The sequence below is a fragment of the Dendrobates tinctorius genome, unplaced genomic scaffold (assembly GCF_039654945.1).
Source record: "Dendrobates tinctorius isolate UK_male_01 unplaced genomic scaffold, ASM3965494v1 ptg000007l, whole genome shotgun sequence".
In the NCBI taxonomy this organism is placed as follows: Eukaryota; Metazoa; Chordata; class Amphibia; order Anura; family Dendrobatidae; genus Dendrobates; species Dendrobates tinctorius.
In genome coordinates this window covers 29,224,630-29,242,940 of record NW_027361675.1, presented here as the reverse complement: position 1 = coordinate 29,242,940, position 18,311 = coordinate 29,224,630, and the positions used below count along the sequence as shown (strand labels likewise).

The window sequence follows — 18,311 nt, the reverse complement described above, 5'->3', positions numbered from 1 at the left end:
AGAGGAATGATGCAACAAGAGTCTCCCTTCTACCCCAAATTGTGTGACACTGCACCTGTATCTGAGCCCATGGAGGTTGGGTTGGTCTCGGATAAGGAGAAAGAGAGAAGGCACCGTAGAGACAACCTACTATGCTTTTACTGTAGAGCCTCTGGACATTGGAAAAGGAATTGCCCCTCCTGCCCTTCTTCAGAGAAACCATCAGAGAAACGACTGAGTCTGGGCAACAATCGAGGAGGTTGTCCAGACTCCCAGGTACATTTTTTCTCACGTACAAAGATGGTGCTCCAGGTTGACTTGGAACTTGCTGGCGGTCCTGTTATGACTATCGCCTTTGTTGACTGTGGTTCCTCCATTAATCTGATTGATGCAAAAGTTGTGACTCTTAGGCTACTTTCACACTTGCGTTTTTTTGCGCTGCGCACCGTGCGCAGTGCAAACGCACATAAAAAACGCATCATGCGTTTTTTGCACATTTTTTTTTTAAAACGCATGCTTTTTTTGCACTGACGTGCGCATTACCATGCGCACGTCAGCGCACCCATAGACTATAATGGGTGTTGGTGAATTTTGTGCGCATTGCGTGCGCATGCGTTTTTTTGGGACAAGTCGGACGCACAAAAAATGCAACAAGAAGCATTTTGTGCGCCCGAGCACACACTACAAAAAAACGCATGCGCATACAAACGCATGTGTATGTGCACCCATGTAAAGGATAGGAAAAAAAAATGCAGGCGCTTTTTTGCGCAAAAAAAACGCAAGTGTGAAACCAGCCTTAATAAGATAGGGACAGTCAGGTTAAAAGACCCTGTTAAAATTGTGGCTGGGGATTCATCCCCTCTTCCCCAGATGGAATTTGCTTTATGTCTGAAGTTTTTTCTATGAAAATGGGTTCCACTCATGTGGAAAAGTTAAGTTGTTTCATTATGAATTATCTGCCTGCAGGACTGGTAATTGGGGATGCCCTGGTTGCAACGCCATAATCCTCTCATTGATTGGGTGAAGGGGGAGATCACCCGATGGGGATGTAATGATTACTGTGTTGTAACCCGGTTCCTTTTGTCAATCCGATAAAATCTGTATCTGTGTCGTCTGTCAGTCCGGAGGGCATTCCGGAGTACCTGAGAGGGGGTTGGGTCCTGCATTAACAGTGGGGGAAAAAGTCTGGTTGGCCACCCGTAACATCAAACTTAAGATACCCTCTATGAAGTTGGGCCCCAAATTTACTGGCCCATACAAGATTGTAGAGGTGATCAACCCGGTGGCATACAGATTACAGTTGCCCACCTCCTTCAAAATATTTAACATCTTCCACAGGTCCCTATTAAAACCTGTGAGGACAGTTTGAGAAGATCCCTCATCCGTGGCTCCACTAGTACTGGTAGAGGCTCAACTGGAGTACGAGGTAGGGCGCATCATTGATTCACGGTGGGTGCGCTGGAGACTTCAGTACCTTATTCATTGGAAGGGATATTCCGTTGAGGATCGGTCATGGGTTCCGGCCAGCTCGGTGCACGCTGATCGACTGGTGCGGGCTTTTCATGCCAGATACCCTGAGAAACCTGGGGGTCCAGTGGCCCCCATTAAGAGGGGGGGTACTGTCATGGTTAGGACATGGTTAATGTCCTGTTTTCTCAGGGTTAATTTGGTTGGCTTACCTTTGGATCTGGGAGGGGTATTTATACTCACTCCAGACTAGGATTCCCTGTCAGCTATACTGTTATTCTGGCTGTGTGTCTGACCCCTGGTGTGCTTGTATACTGCATTTGCTTGTTTGATTCCCGTGTATTACCCGGTCTGTCCCCTCCCTCTGTTCTCTGTCTCATGTTTTGGTACTATTGTCTTCTCTGGTTCTGACCGCCTGACTTGGCTATCGTTACTCCGTTACTCTTTGCCCCTATTGTACCGTCTATTGCCCGTTCTGGTTTTCTGATCTATTGCTACATCCTGACTATCCGCTCTGTCTAACCCTTTGGTACTGTTGTGCGATCTCGTGCTTTGACCCCGGCTTTATCTGGTTTATGTCCCTGTCTATGCCCCTTGGTAACTTGTCCCGTAGTTACCTTTCTAGGAGTTTTCCTCAGCTCCTAGCTCTGTGGAGCTTAGGCCACGCCCCCAGCAGTCATGTGCTTCAGGTCCTGTTGGTCTGAAGCATGCATCGTCACCGCTGCTGCCCCGCTCATTATTCTGTAATGCTGTAAGCCCCCGATGTAACCTGAAAGATAAGAAAAAAGAGTTAGATTATACTCACCCGGGCGTCCGGTCCAGTCCGATGGGTGTCGCAGTCCTGTCTGGCGCCTCCCATCTTCATACCATGATGTCCTCCTCCTTGCTTCTCCCTCGGCTCCTGCGCAGGCGTACTTTATCTGCCCTGTTGAGGGCAGAGCAGAGTACTGCAGTGCGCAGGCGCAGGACCTCTCTGACCTTTCCCGGCACCTGCGCACTGCAGTACTTTACTCTGCCCTCAACAGGGCAGATAAACTACGCCTGCGCAGGAGCAGAGGGAGAAGCAAGGAGGAGGACATCATAGTAGGAAGATGGGAGGCGCTGGACCAGACCTCGACACCCACTGCACCCGACTCCGCCCCCCAGTGAGTATAATCTAACGTGTTTTTCTTATCTTTCAGGTTTCATCGGGGCTTAGCTACAGCATTACAGAATGCTGTAGATAAGCCCCTGATGGCGGTGGCCGCAGCTTATAGGGCTAAAATGGGGTGATAGATTCCTGACAGGTCTCCCGCGCCCCCAGAACCACCAGCAGTTGTATCTACCTATGTAAATTCCCTGACTAACAGTTCCTTTATTACATTGGACACAAACAGATCTTTAGAAAAAGTATTTCTACAGTATGTTTATGATATGTAAATGAATCCTTTGACTAGTGGGGGCGTTAGTTTCACCAGGCTAGACCCCCTTAGTCTTATGTACTTCTCATCATGCACAGTGCACCTTTCTGAAGCCAGGATATGTACTGCCGGATTCAGGGTCAACGATTTGAGAGCATAAAGTCTATGTGCACACGTTTCGGATTTTTATGCGCATCAGCAGAATTTTTTCCACGTGGATTTGCACCAAATCTGCAATGCATTGCCCATCCAATGTAAATCAATGGGAATTCAGAATTGGTGTGCACATGCTGCGGAAAATTCAGCGCGGATTCGCAGCGTTTTATTTTCTGCAGCATGTCGATTCTTTTTGTGGATCTGCAGCGTTTCTGCACCCATTGACTTACACTGAGTCAGTCAAATTCGCAGCTAAACAGCAGGTGTAAAAAGGTCTGCGGATTACCTGCGGATTTGCGTGCCAAAAACGCTGCACATAGGGAGGAGGAAGAGTGTGTGGTCGGAGAATATGTGCGTGACCGTGTCTGTCTGCGGGTGTCTGTGTGTGTGTCTGTCTGTGGTTGTCTGTGTGTAGTCATGCATCATCTGATGGGACTACTACTCCCATTCGGCTGTCTGGCATCACATATGACAGTGACAGCATGAGCCGATGATGGGATAGTAGTCCCATCATCCAGTGACTGTGTTCAAGTGTAAAACAAAAAAAACAAACACTTTGCTAATCACCAAACACCGAATTCATCAATGCCCTCAATCTCCTGTATTAAAAATAAAAAAATAAACCACCATAAATACTCCCTGGTCCGCCGTAGTCCTAAATAACGAGTGTCCCACGGCGATATCACGTATAGAACAGTCACATCAGGAGATTTGACTACTCTACATGGCTCTGGTGATACAGTGACAGGAGGTATCCTTCCACATTGTATCACTATGCCGCTGTGAGAGGTCACCGGAGTTCATGCTGTTACTTGTGGCACCGCTGCGTGAGAAAATTCTCACACAGCAGTGGTGCCGTAAAGTGACAGCACAAACTTTAATGACCTCTCAGTGTATCACCGGAGCCATGTAGAGCAGTCACATCTCTCCATGTGATTGTTCTACACGTGAGATCGTCGTGGGACACTCATTATTTAGGACTACGTTGTAACAGGGAGTATTTGTGTTGGTTTATTTTATTTTTGTTGCAGGAGATCGAGGGATTCGGGGATTAGGCGATGCAGCAAGTATGTTAAATTAAGATTAATAAAGGAGTCTGTGTTATTATTTCAAATAAAGGATTTTATTCTGGGTGTCTATATTTATTTACCATGTAACTATAGGATAGGTATCTTATAGACGCCTGTCCATTACTAAGCCGTGGGCTTGATGTCAATACAAAGGTGACATCAACCCCACAAATATTACCCCACTTGCTACCGCTACAGGGCAAGTGGGAAAAGCGGAGGCTAAATGCAAGAACTGGTGCATCTATAAGATGCGTCATTTTTAGGGCAGCTGAGAGCTGATATTTTTAGCCTGGGGGTGCAATATCCATGGCCCCTTCTTATGCTATTAATATTAGCTTGCAGCCGTCTGCCTAGCCTTTGCTGGTTCAATTTTATAGCGGGACCCCATGTCAATTTTTTTCTGGGGTTCCCCTGTAAACTAGCCAGTAAAGACTAAGCAAACAACTGTGAGCTGATACTAATAGCCTGGGAAGGGGCCATGGATATTGGCTCCTACCCAGAATATTAACATCAGCCCTCAGTTTTCCCTCTGCTGGTTATGAAAATTATGCGGGAGTCCAAATTTTTTTTTTACATTTTTTTATAAAATAAACAAATATTGCGTTTGACGCAGATTTTGTGTGTGTCTTATTTAACTCTTTATGTACCATTTTCTTAATGAGGGCATCTGGCTGACAGATATATAAAAAATTAAGAGACCACAACATCAAAACCCTGCCACGGGCGGCCCATTCTCCAGATCTGAACCCCATTGAAAACCTCTGGAATGCAATCAAGAGGAAGATGGATAGTCACAAGCCATCAACCAAAGAAGAATTGCTTACATTTTTGCGCTACAAGCAGTGTGAATGACTGGTGGCAAGCATGCCAAGACGCATAAAAGCTGTGAATAAAAATCATGGCTATTCCACAAAATATTGATTTCGGAACTCTTCCTGAGTTAAAACATTAGAATTGTTGTTTCAAAATTATTATGAACTTGCTTTCTTGCATTATTTGAGGTCTGAAAGCACTGGGTTTTTTTTTTAACTTTGACCATCATTCTTTGTCAGAAAAAAAAATACAGAATTTTTTGCTTTGAAATTCGGAGACATTTCAGAGGTGTATAAAGAGAAAAATCAGACAAACTGAACATTTGAAAGTGGTCTCTTAATTTTTGCCAGAGCTGTATATATCACTCACACAGCTCTGGAACATACCAGATGGCCCTATGATTCTATAATTATAATATATTATACACACACATACTGTGTACATATATAAATACATATACAGTGCCTTGCGAAGGTATTCAGCCCCCTAGAAGTTTTCAACCTTTTCCCACATATCATGCTTCAAACAAAAAGATACCAAATGTAAATTTTTGGTGAAGAATCAACAACAAGTGGAACACAATTGTGAAGTTGAACGAAACTTATTGGTTATTTTAAATTTTTGTGGAAAATCAAAAACTGAAAAGTGGGGCGTGCAATATTATTCGGCCCCTTTAACGTAATACTTTGTTGCGCCACCTTTTGCTGCGATTGCAGCTGCAAATCGCTTGGGGTATGTATATCAGTTTTGTACATCGAGAGACTGAAATTCTTGCCCATTCTTCCTTGGCAAACAGCTTGAGCTCAGTGAGGTTTGATGGAAATTGTTTTGAACAGTAGTTTTCAGCTCATTCCACAGATTCTCGATTGGATTCAGGTCTGGACTTTGACTTGGCCATTCTAACACCTGGATACGTTTATTTGTGAACCACTCCATTGTAGATTTTGTTTTATGTTTGGGATCATTGTCTTGTTGGAAGACAAATCTCCGTCCCAGTCTCAGGTCTTTTGCAGACTCCAACAGGTTTTCTTCAAGATTGGTCCTGTATTTGGTTCCATCCATCTTCCCATCAATTTTAACCATCTTCCCTGTCCCTGCTGAAGAAAAGCAGGTCCAAACCATGATGCTGCCACCACCATGTTTGACAGTGGGGATGGTGTGTTCAGGGTGATGAGCTGTGTTGCCTTTACGCCAAACATATTGTTTGGCATTGTTGCCAAAAAGTTCAATTTTGGTTTCATCTGACCAGAGCACCGTCCACATCTTTGGTGTGTCTCCCAAGTGGCTTGTTGCAAACTTTAAACTACACTTTTTATAGATATCTTTGAGAAATGGCTTTCTTCTTGCCACTCTTCCATAAAGGCCAGATTTGTGCAGTGTACGACTGATTGTTGTCCTATGGACAGACTGTCGCACCTCAGTAAAGATCTCTGCAGTTCATCCAGAGTGATCATGGGCCTCTTGGCTGCATCTCTGATTAGTCTTCTCCTTGTTTGAGATAAAGTTTAGAGGGACGGCCGGGTCTTGGTAGATTTGCAGTGGTATGATACTCCTTACATTTCAATATGATCACTTTTCACTTGCACAGTGCTCCTTGGGATGTTTAAAGTTTTGGAAATCATTTTGTATCCAAAACCGGCTTTAAACTTCTCCATAACAGTATCACGGACCTGCCTGTTGTGTTCCTTGGTCTTCATGATGCTCTCTGTGCTTCAAACAGAACCCTGAGACTATCACAGAGCAGGTGCATTTATACAGGGACTTGATTACACACAGGTGGATTATATTTATCATCATTAGTCATTTAGGACAACATTGGATCATTCAGAGATCCACAATGAACTTCTGGAGTGAGTTTGCTGCACTAAAAATAAAGGGCCCGAATAATATTGCACGTTCCACTTTTCAGTTTTTTAATTCCCACAAAAATTTAAAATAACCAATAAATTTCGTTCAACTTCTCAATTGTGTTCCACTTTTTGTAGATTCTTCACCAAAAATTTACATTTGGTATCTTTATGTATGAAGCATGATATGTGGGAAAAGGTTGAAAAGTTCCAGGGGGCCGAACACTTTCGCAAGGCACTGTGTATGTGTGTGTGTGTATAATAAATATATATATATATATATATATATATATATATATATATATATATATATATATATATACACACATACATACATATATATACATATACATACACACATTATATTCACTTATATTTATTTTTGTGTGTAAACATTATATTTGAACATGATATGTAATGATATTATGGTCTTCAATGGAGAATGTAAAAGAAGGGTTTGGACAAGGAAATTACTTCACAATTTTTTTTTGTTAAATGATATATCTTTATTTAGCTTGCAAATCCACATGAAAATCTGCATCAAAAACACGCGGATTTTCAACTGCGTTTTCTGTCAAGACAGGAAGAATCTGCGCAGATTTTTACAAAAGCAAATCCGCAACGTGTGCACATGCCCAAAGACGCGCGCATGTGCGTGATCTGTATAGCGCTGGCAATGATGCAGGCTCTTGTTGTTGTCAAACCCACAGGGGCATGATAACAGCTAAGTGGGCTGACTAGTCTAGAGAAACTAACGTCCAATCGTCTAGTCAAAGGGTTCAATTACATATCATTATTTATAATGCTTTGCTTATATAGCGTTCTCATATTACGCAGCGCTTTACATACATCATAACTGTCTCATTGAAGTCACAATCTAGATTCCCTATCAGTATGTCTCTGGAGGAAACCGGTCTACATGGTGGAAACCCATACAAACACGGGGAGAACATACAAACAAACTCTTTGCAGATGTTGTTCTTGGTAGGATTTGAACCCAGGAACCCAGCGCTGCAAGGCTGCAGTTCTAATAACTGTCACTGTGCTGTCATATCATACATACTATCTATCAATATTTCATATATATCAATATCATATATATATCATAAACGGACTTTAGAGATACTTTTTCTAAAGATCTGTTTATAAGATAAGATAATCCTTTAATCGTCCCACCATGGGGAAATTCAGAGCGCAGCAAGGCAGGAACCAGTACAGATACAGATGCATAAAGGCATTACATTGACAGTAGGTAGGTACATATACGGGGAAAAAGAAAAAAAAAAAAAAAAAATGTAACCGGACTGTCACAACTTTGGATCTATCAGTTCACTGTTTGGGTCGTTCTCCGTTTTGGACAGTGCTGGTTATACAGCCTAACTACAGCAGGAAGGAAGGACTTTCGATAGCGCTCCCTCTCACATTTAGGATGAAGTAGCCGGTCACTGACAGTACTGCACATCTTTGTCACGGTCTCATGCATGGGATGGGAATCATTCTGCACCATGTAGCTCACCTTGGCCAGTATCCTCCTGTCGCCTACTTCCTGAACTGGGTCAAGGGGGCATCCCAGGACAGAGCTGGCCCTTCTAATCAGTTTGTCCAGCCTATTCCTATCCCTGGTTGATATGCCACTACCCCAGCACGCCACACCAAAGAAGATGACTGATGCCACAACAGAGTTGAAGAAGGATGCAAGGAGTGCCCCTCTAACTCTGAAGGCTCTCAGCCTTCTGAGCAGATAAAGCCTGCTTTGGCTCTTCCTGTACACTGCATCCAAGTGATGGGCCCAGTCAAGCTTATTATTGAGGATCACACCAAGGTACTTATAGGTGTCGACTATCTCAATGTCATTTCCCTGAATGTTCACCACTACTGGTGGATTTTTGCCCTTGCGAAAGTCCACCACCAATTCCTTGGTCTTCCCGGAATTAATCCTAAGGTGGTTCCTCTGACACCACTCCACAAAAGCTTGGTTATTGTCTCTGTACTCTCTTTCATCACCTCCTGTGATGAGGCCTACTATTGCAGAGTCATCAGAATACTTCTGCAAGTAGCAGCTAGATGAGTTGCACCTAAAATCCGCAGTGTACAATGTGAAGAGAAAAGGATCAAGAACTGTACCTTGAGGTGCCCCTGTATTGCAGATCACCGTGTCTGACACACTGTCCCGAACCTTTACAAACTGAGGTCGGTTCGTGAGGTAGTTAAAGATCCAGGTGGAGAGTTGGAGGTCCACACCAACAAGGTCCAGCTTGTCTCTCAGTAGACCTGGCTGTATGGTGTTAAAAGCACTAGAGAAATCGAAGAACATTATTCTCACAGTGTTCCCAGGTTTCTCCAGGTGAGAGAGAGTCCTATCTAGAAGGTGGATAATGGCATCATCCACACCAATGCCCAGCCTGTAGGCAAACTGGAGAGGGTCCATATCCGAGCTCACTAGAGGATGGAGACGTGCGAGAACCAATCTCTCTAATACCTTCATCAGGTGTGATGTCAATGCTACAGGTCTATAGTCATTAAGGTCTTTCGGATAAGGTTTCTTCGGAACCGGTACCACACACGATAATTTCCACAGTTGTGGTACTATACCCATTCTCAGGCTCATTTTGAACAGATATGTAATGATCTCACTCAGCTGGTGCCCGCAGGTTTTGATTAGTCTTGCACTGATGCCGTCAGGACCTGCAGCCTTCAAAACTTTGATCTTATTCAGTTCTTTTGCAACCTGGGTACTTGTGAAGAACAGACCCTGGCTCAGTTGACAAGTTGCAGCAGGGGGTGAGGTTATTGTAGCAGAGAGGTGTGAATGGTATGCAGGGGCAGGAGCAGCCAGTGTGTGATTAAATCTGTTAAAGAATAGATTAAGTTCATTAAGCCCCTCTTTATCTACAACCATCCTGGAGACAGTCTGTCTATGCCCAGATATAGACTTTAGACCCTCCCAGACTTCATGGATCCTTTTCTGTGACAGTTTCAGTTCAATTTTTCTCTTATAATTAGCCTTTCCCTGCCTGATTAGATTCTTCAGATTTTTCTGCACCTCTCGCAGCCTGCCCTTGTCACCTGATCTGAAGGCCAACTTCTTCTCTTTGAGAAGAGCTTTTATTCCGGGGCTGATCCATGGTTTGTTAGAGAAGCACCTCACTACTTTTGTGGGTACCGTGTTGTCTACACAGAAATTAATGTAGTCCGTTATACAGTGTGTGAGACCATCCATGTCATCACCATAGGAATCTTGCAGCACTTCCCAAGTGGTTGTTTCAAAGCAGTCTCTCAGAGGATCATCACTCTCCTCAGTCCATATCCTCACTGTTCGAGTGACAGCAGGTTCTCTCTGTACAAGTGGCTTGTACACGGGTTGGAGGTGCACTAGGTTGTGATCCGATCTTCCAAGGGGCGGTAGGGCTGACGAGGCATATGCCCCTCTCACATTGGCAAAGAACAAGTCCAATGTTTTGTTGTCTCTAGTGAGGCAGGTAACATACTGTGTGCAACTGGGTAGTATGGATGCTGGAGACACATGATTGAAGTCTCCCGAAACCAGAAGGAGTACTTGGGGGTGAAGGGACTGCATCATGCTCACTGTGGATTGTAGGACCTCAGTGGCGGCATCAGCTTTCGCAGAAGGGGGGACATATGCAGCCATCATGATTACATGCGATAGTTCCCTCGGTAAATAAAAAGGTCTCATGCCCACAGCGAATAGCTCTATGTCCTTACAGCATGTTTGCTCTTTGACCACGATGTGCCTAGAGTCACACCATCTATCATTCACAAATATCGCCAGCCCTCCGCCTTTCCTCTTACCGCTCTCCCTTGTCCTGTCCGCGCGAATGAGTTTAAAGCCATCCGAGACAACAGTGTCCGGAATACCTTCGGTGTGCCAGGTCTCTGTAAACAGCAACATGCTGCATTCCCTTAATTCCCGATGATGTCTGGTCAGCGCCGACAGTTCGTCCATCTTATTCCCGAGTGATCTCACATTGCCCATCATGACGGAGGGAAGAGCAGGTCTATAGCGCCTTCTTCTAGCTTTCCTGAGGGCTCCAGCTCTGCAACCTCTTCTCTTAGTCTTCCTTATTTCTGGTGGAATGTCCTCTGGTCTATTATTAGTATGCTGCCTTGCTGTATCCCTAAGCAGCAGTATAGCTTCTCTGGAGTAGACAATAGGGTCTTGTTCAGTTCCTGGATTTCCCAACACAATAGATCCAAGTAAAAACAAGGTAAAAAGTCCATCAAAGGTCCAGGTCCTCTTATGGTTTTCCGTAGTGCAATGTCCCTTTGGAGTAACAATAAAAAAAAAAGAGAAAAGGAAAAATAGAAAATAGAAAAAAGGAGATCAAAGAAGGAGCTACTGTAAAAGGCTGCCACTCCAGCGGCGCCAGGAAGTAAGTATGTATATATATATGTCTAATGTAATAAAGGGACTGCCAGGCAGGGAATTTAGATAAGTGAACACAACTGCTAGTGGTTCTGGGAGCACGGGGGACCTGTGTGGTTTCCTATAAACTGTATTAATGAGACATGGCAAGCTGTAATGTTAATAATACATATTAATATGCCTATATTAGTTAGAAAGTTTATATCACCTGTCAATTGCACTGCATTGATAGAGCTTCCTAAGGGCTTCTAAAATAAATCTCTCTTCAGGTGGATCCAAGTAGGGAAACCTGCATATAACATTAGACATCAATAATGCAAATCAGATACCATGACCTTGTTTCATTAAGACTGGTGTTGTGCATGCCTGTCTTGTGCAAACAATTTGCTACATATCAAAATATTTTATGACACCAAACACACTTTGATGAATCAAAGCCTTTGTGTAATTTTGAAGCCCAACTAAATTTAGCTTGTCTCAATTGGAATGGCGCTTTAATGATAGTGAAAGAAAGAAAGAAAAAGAGAGTCAATATAAAGAGAGAAAATGAATGAAAAAGTACAAAAGAAAGGGAGGGAGAGGGAAATACCAGTAGCGAGCGAGAAAGAACAAGAGCACAAGACAGCAAGAGTGCACGTGCCAGAGAGATCAAAAGCTTGAGAGAGCGTGAGAGAAAGCGCAAAGCTAGCGTGCACCAGAGTGAACACATTACAGAGCACGCGAGAGAAACCGCAAAAGCTTGAGGGCAAAAGCTTGAGAAAGCGTGAGAGAAAGTGTGAGAAAGTGAAAGAGGGAAAGTGTCAGAGCGAGTGAGCATAGAAAAGAGCGAGCGCAAGAAAGCACGGCCAAGAGAGAGAACCTATCTAGATGTGTGGTGAGCACATTAAACCCCCAGGTGGTTCACAGCCGTGAAAATAAGAATTATAATATATAAAAAAAAAAAAAAAAGCTTTTCCCACAAAAATATTATTTAGCCCAATTTTTTTTTATCTTCCCAAGGATAGCAGGAGAAAATTGACCCGAAAATTTGTTGTGCAATTTCTCCTGAGTACGCTGATATCCCATATGTGGGGTAAACTACTGTTTAGGCTCACGGCAGGGCTCAGAAAAGTGACGTTTTGGAACGCAGACTTTGATGGAATGATCTGCAAGTGTCATGTCTCGTTGGAGAGCCCGTGATGTTCCTAAATAGTGGAAAACCACCAGAAGTGACACCATTTTGGATGCTAGACCCCTCAAGGAATGTATCTAGATGTGGGTGAGCACCTTGAACCCCCAACTGCTTCACAGAAGTTTATAACGTAGAGCTATGAAAATTAAAAAAAATTCAAACATTTCCCCCAAAAAATGTTATTTGAGCCCCATTTTTTTATTTTCACAAGGATAGTAGGAAAAAAAATAGACCGCAAAATTTATTGTGCAATTTCTCCTGAGTACACCGATGCCCCATATGTAGTCAAACACTAGTTTTGAAGCACAGAGCAACGCTTAGAAGGGAAGAAGAGCCATATTGGCGTCACATTTTACTGGACTGGTTTGAGGGTGCCATGTCATACTGGCAGAGCCAATGAGGTGCCAAAACAGCATAACCTCCCCAAAAGAGACTCGATTTTAAAAACTACACCAGTCAATGAATGGGTGCAAAGATCATATTGACACCACAAGAGTCACAGAATTTTATACCATTGGGCAATGAAGAAAAATTAATTACATTTTTACCTCCAAAATTTTTTTTTAGCCCCAGATTTTACATTTTCACAGTGGGAAATGGGTAAAAATGGCACAAAAATGTGTCCCACAATTTCTGCTGAATGTGCAAATACTCCATATGTGGCTATACAGTCCTGCTTAGCCATACAGCGAGACTCAGGAGGGACGTAGTACTATTGGCAAATAGTGCTCCTTCCATCCCGAGTCTGGCTGTATGGCTAAGCAGTACTGTAATACAGGAAGCATCATGGAGCGCCAAATTTTCTATAATAGTTTGCAGACTCCATATACAGAGCCCATAAGTGCTGGAAGAAAAGAAACCCCCTCACGTGACCCCATTTTGGAAATGATACCCCTTTGGGAATTTATCTACAGGTGTTGTAACGATTTTGACTCCATGAATGTTTTCCAGAAACAAGCAGCAGTGTAGTGCCCAGTACGTTGCAGTGACCAGTATGATGTAGTGACCAATACATTGTGTCCAGCTCATGAAGATAAAAATTAGGTGGGTTCTCATCTCTACAAAAATGTGGACACTAACTGCAGTTTAGACACACTGGGGCTTAGAAGGGAGGGGGACATTTGGATTTGAGAGCACAGAATTTACCAAATTTCTATTGGGGGACGAATGCCATTTAGCTTTTTCAGAGTCTTTGTGGAAGCAGTAACATGGAAGTCCCCTATATTTCCGTTAGCAGATGATGGACCAGAGTGGGGACTTGCTTTTTTTATGGATTGAGTTGAAATGTTTTTTAGGAACATTTTACATAACATCTTGGATCACATTTAAGCGGCACTGGACACTGAGCACTTATATTGAGGTTTCCCTTTAAATGTGATGTAATTCATATGAAGCCCCTGAGGGAGGCACTCACTATAATGAGGCAGCTCTGTTAAGCGGTGCACAAAACAGTGGCCGACAGCACTTTTATGCACTCCCAATAAAACGGCGGACACCGCTGGATCACAGGTCAGATGGCATCCCAGACGGCATCAATAGTGTCTCCATCTGCCAGATTATAGGGAAACTTCTGCCACAGGTCTGTCTGAATCACATATTTCAGAGACGTACATGGAAACCCCGATGTAAGCACTCAGCGTAGAGCGCAGGAAAAAGGTGAGCCAAGCCTTACTGCGATCTTTGAGAGGCAGAATGAAAAAAAAGTAAACAGGTGAATAATTGGTTCTATTTATTTTTTATGGTGTTCCTCGTGCAGTATAAGTGATTAGAAGACTTTATGCATAGGGTAGGTGTGATTATTGTGATACCAGATTTATAACGGGTTTATATGTTTGGTGTCACGTGGACCCGTCCTGTGTGACGCGACCAGCAGGCCGGTAACTGAAACAACAAGACACGGCACGTGAATCTGTCCTGTGTGACACGGCCCGCAGGCCGGTAACTAAAACAACAAGACACGGGGGAAGGGGAAACAGTTACAACGGTGGGCCCTGCAATAGGGAACGGGGACGTGGAGACCTCCTGCTCTCCCCTGAGCCAGTTTCCCTCACACTCCTAACATTCCCTAGGCCGGTTCCGCACCGGGCGCCGAACAGGATACCTGTCACCCTAGCACACCCTACACCTATCCCTTGCTAGAGAGCTGGGTGGTGCAGGCACTGGCCCCACCGCTGTACTAATTCACTCCAGGGAAAAATACAAACAGGGAAACACCACTTAGCTTTGCTCTGTTGCTCTTGCTCCCAGCAACAGAGTCCACCACCAGAATGCAGCTTTCCTCCTGAATAACTGCCACCAAGCTCTGTCAGAGCTGCAAGGAAATCCCCTCTGACTCCTTTCACACCAGGGCTCTGACTGAGCTGCCAGGACCTCTCTCTAGATCCTTCCTCCACCAAGGATGGTTGAAATGAACACTATCACCAACAGTGATTGCAACACCTGACACTCTTTTATAGCAGAGCCAGAGCAATTACCTGCTTTATAATCACATGCACTAAAGAAACCAGAGTGCAATGACGCTCACCACCACCGGGGGGCAAACTAGAACAAAAGACACCACTGTGTAATAATCCTAGTGGCAACCGGGGGCAAAACCAAACTTAAGCACACAGCTTAAGGAAAAAAAAAAAAGGTTACATGTGCTTTTATCTGTCATGATCCAGCATGGATCATGACATATGACTGTTGTCACACACTAAAAGACGCTTTTTTTTTTTTTTTTTTTTTTCCTTCTTCAAAAAATAGGCTTTGCATCACCATATTTTGAGAGCTATAATCTTTCCATATTTCGGCTGAAAAAGTGAGGACTTTTTTGCAGGATGAGTGGACGTTATTGTTACTATTTTCAGGCTTATGACATACTTTGATTGCTTTCTATTCCGATTTTTGGGAGGCACGATAAACAAAAACGAACAAGGTAGGAATTGCTTTATTTATTTATTTATTTTTTTTTTTGGGGGGGGGGGGTTAATCCGTTCCGTGCGTGGTAAAATTGATAAGGCAGCTTTATTCTTCAGGTCATGTGTGTAAGTTTTTATTTTTTTTTATTGTTTTAATTTGGAAAGGGGCGAAAGGGTGCGATTTAAACTGTTACATATTTTTTATTTTTTTAATATTTTTAAAAACATTTTTTTTTTACTTTTGGCATGCTTCAATAGTCTACATGGGATACTAGAAGCTGCCATAGCCCAATCGGCTCTGCTAGATAGATCGCCTCTATGTAGTAGAATAACTCACTTGCTATGAGCGCTGACCAATAGGCGGCGCTCATAGCAATCTGGGAGACCTCTGGTTGTCATGCCAACGAACCGGTGACCCACGATCATGTACTAGTACTGCTGAGGTCATAAAGGGGTGAAAGGAATTAGGACAATATTTGCATTAATGTGGCCACCGTCACATAACATTCCAGGGATAATCTTACAACAAGGGTACCAGTCTAAGGTAAGATAACATATTTAAGGAAACATTGGATTACCTGATTACATCATTTACCTCCAGGCATTTAAGGGTCAGAATGACAGATGTTAGGCTTGTTCGCTTAATCTCGGGGATCATGTGGTCTAGCATACATTTGTCCCAGAACTCCTCACTGTAAATCCGATGGCATTTTCCAGGAGCTGTCCTACCAGCCCTGCCAGCTCTCTGTGCTGCTTCACTTCTTTAGAAAACAAAATAAATATTTTATAAAAAATGCTCATCTAATATATAAAGCTCAATGTGGGTGTGTGTGTATGTATGTGTGTATGTCCGGGATTGGCATCCGCACCGTCGCAGCTACAGCCACAAAATTTGGCACAGTCACACGTCTGGACCCCGAGAGCATCCTAGGCTATGTTGTGAGGCAAACTTTTAACCCCGTGCGTTCCAATTCACCAAACAATTTTGCCCCTATCTACATAATGGGGGAAAAAGTGAAAGGAAAAAAGTGTTGGAGGCAAATTGACAGCTGCCAGATGTGAACAAGGGGGACTTAAAGAATGAGAGCGATGGCGCCAAACAGTATATACTGTACAGGCCCTGACATGGGATACTCACCACACACGGGGATATGAACACACACACAAAATGCGCCACACACTACTACGTGCTTCAACACAAATACCACCCTCAGCACACATTTCACTGCACATACATCGCCACATAAAAGTCGAAACACAAAAGTCGCCACTCAAAACTCGCCACGCTGTCCCAGAGATGTTTAAAAGATGAAAAATGAGCTGTGATTGGTTGCTATCAGCAACAGTTTTCTTTGTAGATAGTTGTGGTAACTGAGGCCTATTATTCTTATCATTTCTATGGTGTTATTGTCCTTCTGTAAAGCTGGAAATAACACAATTTATTACCGTGCCAACACAGATCACCCTCTGACACAGACTGCAGGGGGAGCCCAGTATCACACAGGATAGGATTAGATACATGGCTCAGCAGTCAGTATCACACAGGAGAGGATTAGATACACGGCTCAGCAGGCAGTATCACAGGATAGGATTAGATACACAGCTCAGCACACAGTATCACACAGAATATTATTAGATACACAGCTCAGCAGTCAGTATCACACAGGAGAGGATTAGATTCACTGCTCAGCAGGCAGTATCACACAGAAAAGGATTAGATACACGGTTTTTATGTGCAATATAATCATTATAATTTGTTATAACTAACCACAGTTGGTTACTATGCCCAGGCAACGCAGGGCTCTTCAGCTAGTAATAATATAAAATAATTATGATATTCCATTTTACTTACTTTGAAATTGGCACAACTTCCAACACATCCAGACCAGCTCTAGGATTATGGTTTAACTGTTTCACAAATCCGCTATCTATTACATACCTGAAAAAAAAACAAAAACATAAGTTCTCAAATTTTAAACAGGGTACATATCCAAAATCTACATTAAACCGGGTTCACATCACCTTTCAGCTACACATTTGTGATTCTGTTGGAGGTTTCTGTCTGAAATCACAAAAACCAAGATTCTCATGTGTCCCCCAAAAAGCATAGACATAAATTAGCAAATGGATTAAAAAAAATGCAACTTTGGAGGACTATGAGCTTTTTTTAGTCATATTCAGAACAATAATATAGTCTACTGCACTAATATTTGAAACTTCAAATAAGGATATAACCCCCCAAAAAATGAAGTTGTATGCTTGTCACTTCATTTGATAATTTAAGGTAAGTCTATGGTTCCACTGAGTGAGCGTCCAAATCCCATTTTTCAGAGTTTCAGTGGTACAAATGTGTGGCCAAGACTAGATGCAAACATGCTCAGACATTTATGGGATACCTATGAGCTATGCCATAAATGTCTGAAGGTGAAGGACTCATACATACACACGTGTATATACACCCCTGTTAAAGAGCAAAGGTTTTTTTTCTATGTAAAAAAAAAAAATTGCACCAAAGAAATTTTTCCAGTTTTCATGACACACAAAGTTGATTTTTTTTTGTGTTGAAAAATTAACTAAAAAAAAAATAGGGTTCCATAAATAAGGACACCCTTAAACTACTACTTTGCTGAAGTACCTTTGAATTTATGACAGCATTCAGTCTTCTTGGGTAGGAATTTATTAGCATGACACATCTAGAACTGCCAATCTTTACCCACTAGTCCTTGTAGTAGTGTTCCAAATCTGCCAGATGATGAGGGTATCTCCTGGGTTCAGCACTTTTCAGATCAACCAACAGATTTCAAATTGGATTTGGTTCTGGGCCATTCTAAAACTGTAATTTACGTCTGGCGAAGCCATTCTTTTGCTGATTTGAAGGTATGCTACTGTCATTCCGAAAGGTGGATTCCCTTTTCATCTTCAACTTTGTAACAGAGGCCTGAAGATTTTGATGCAAAATTGACATACATTTTGAACTGTTCATAATCCCCTCCACTTTGACTACAGCCTCAGTTACAGCTGCCGAAAAACAGTCCCAAAGCATAAAGGCTGCCTCCACTATGTTTTACTTGGAATTATAGCCAAAAAGTTCAACCATCAGACCAGAACACGGTTCTCCCACATG

At 43.0% G+C, this 18,311-nt stretch overlaps 1 protein-coding gene across 3 annotated transcripts in view; it reads right to left on the bottom strand.

Annotated features, from left to right (window-relative positions):
* DHX40 (DEAH-box helicase 40) overlaps positions 1-18,311 on the bottom strand; it is a 139,414-nt gene that overhangs the window by 52,386 nt on the left and 68,717 nt on the right. For all 3 annotated transcript variants that reach the window (XM_073572966.1, XM_073572969.1, XM_073572968.1), the window contains exons 9-11: positions 17,040-17,126; positions 15,766-15,948; positions 11,325-11,405 (exon numbers count right to left, since the gene is read on the bottom strand). In XM_073572966.1, the coding sequence (XP_073429067.1) occupies positions 11,325-11,405; positions 15,766-15,948; positions 17,040-17,126 (351 nt within the window). The remainder of the gene's footprint in view (positions 1-11,324; positions 11,406-15,765; positions 15,949-17,039; positions 17,127-18,311) is intronic.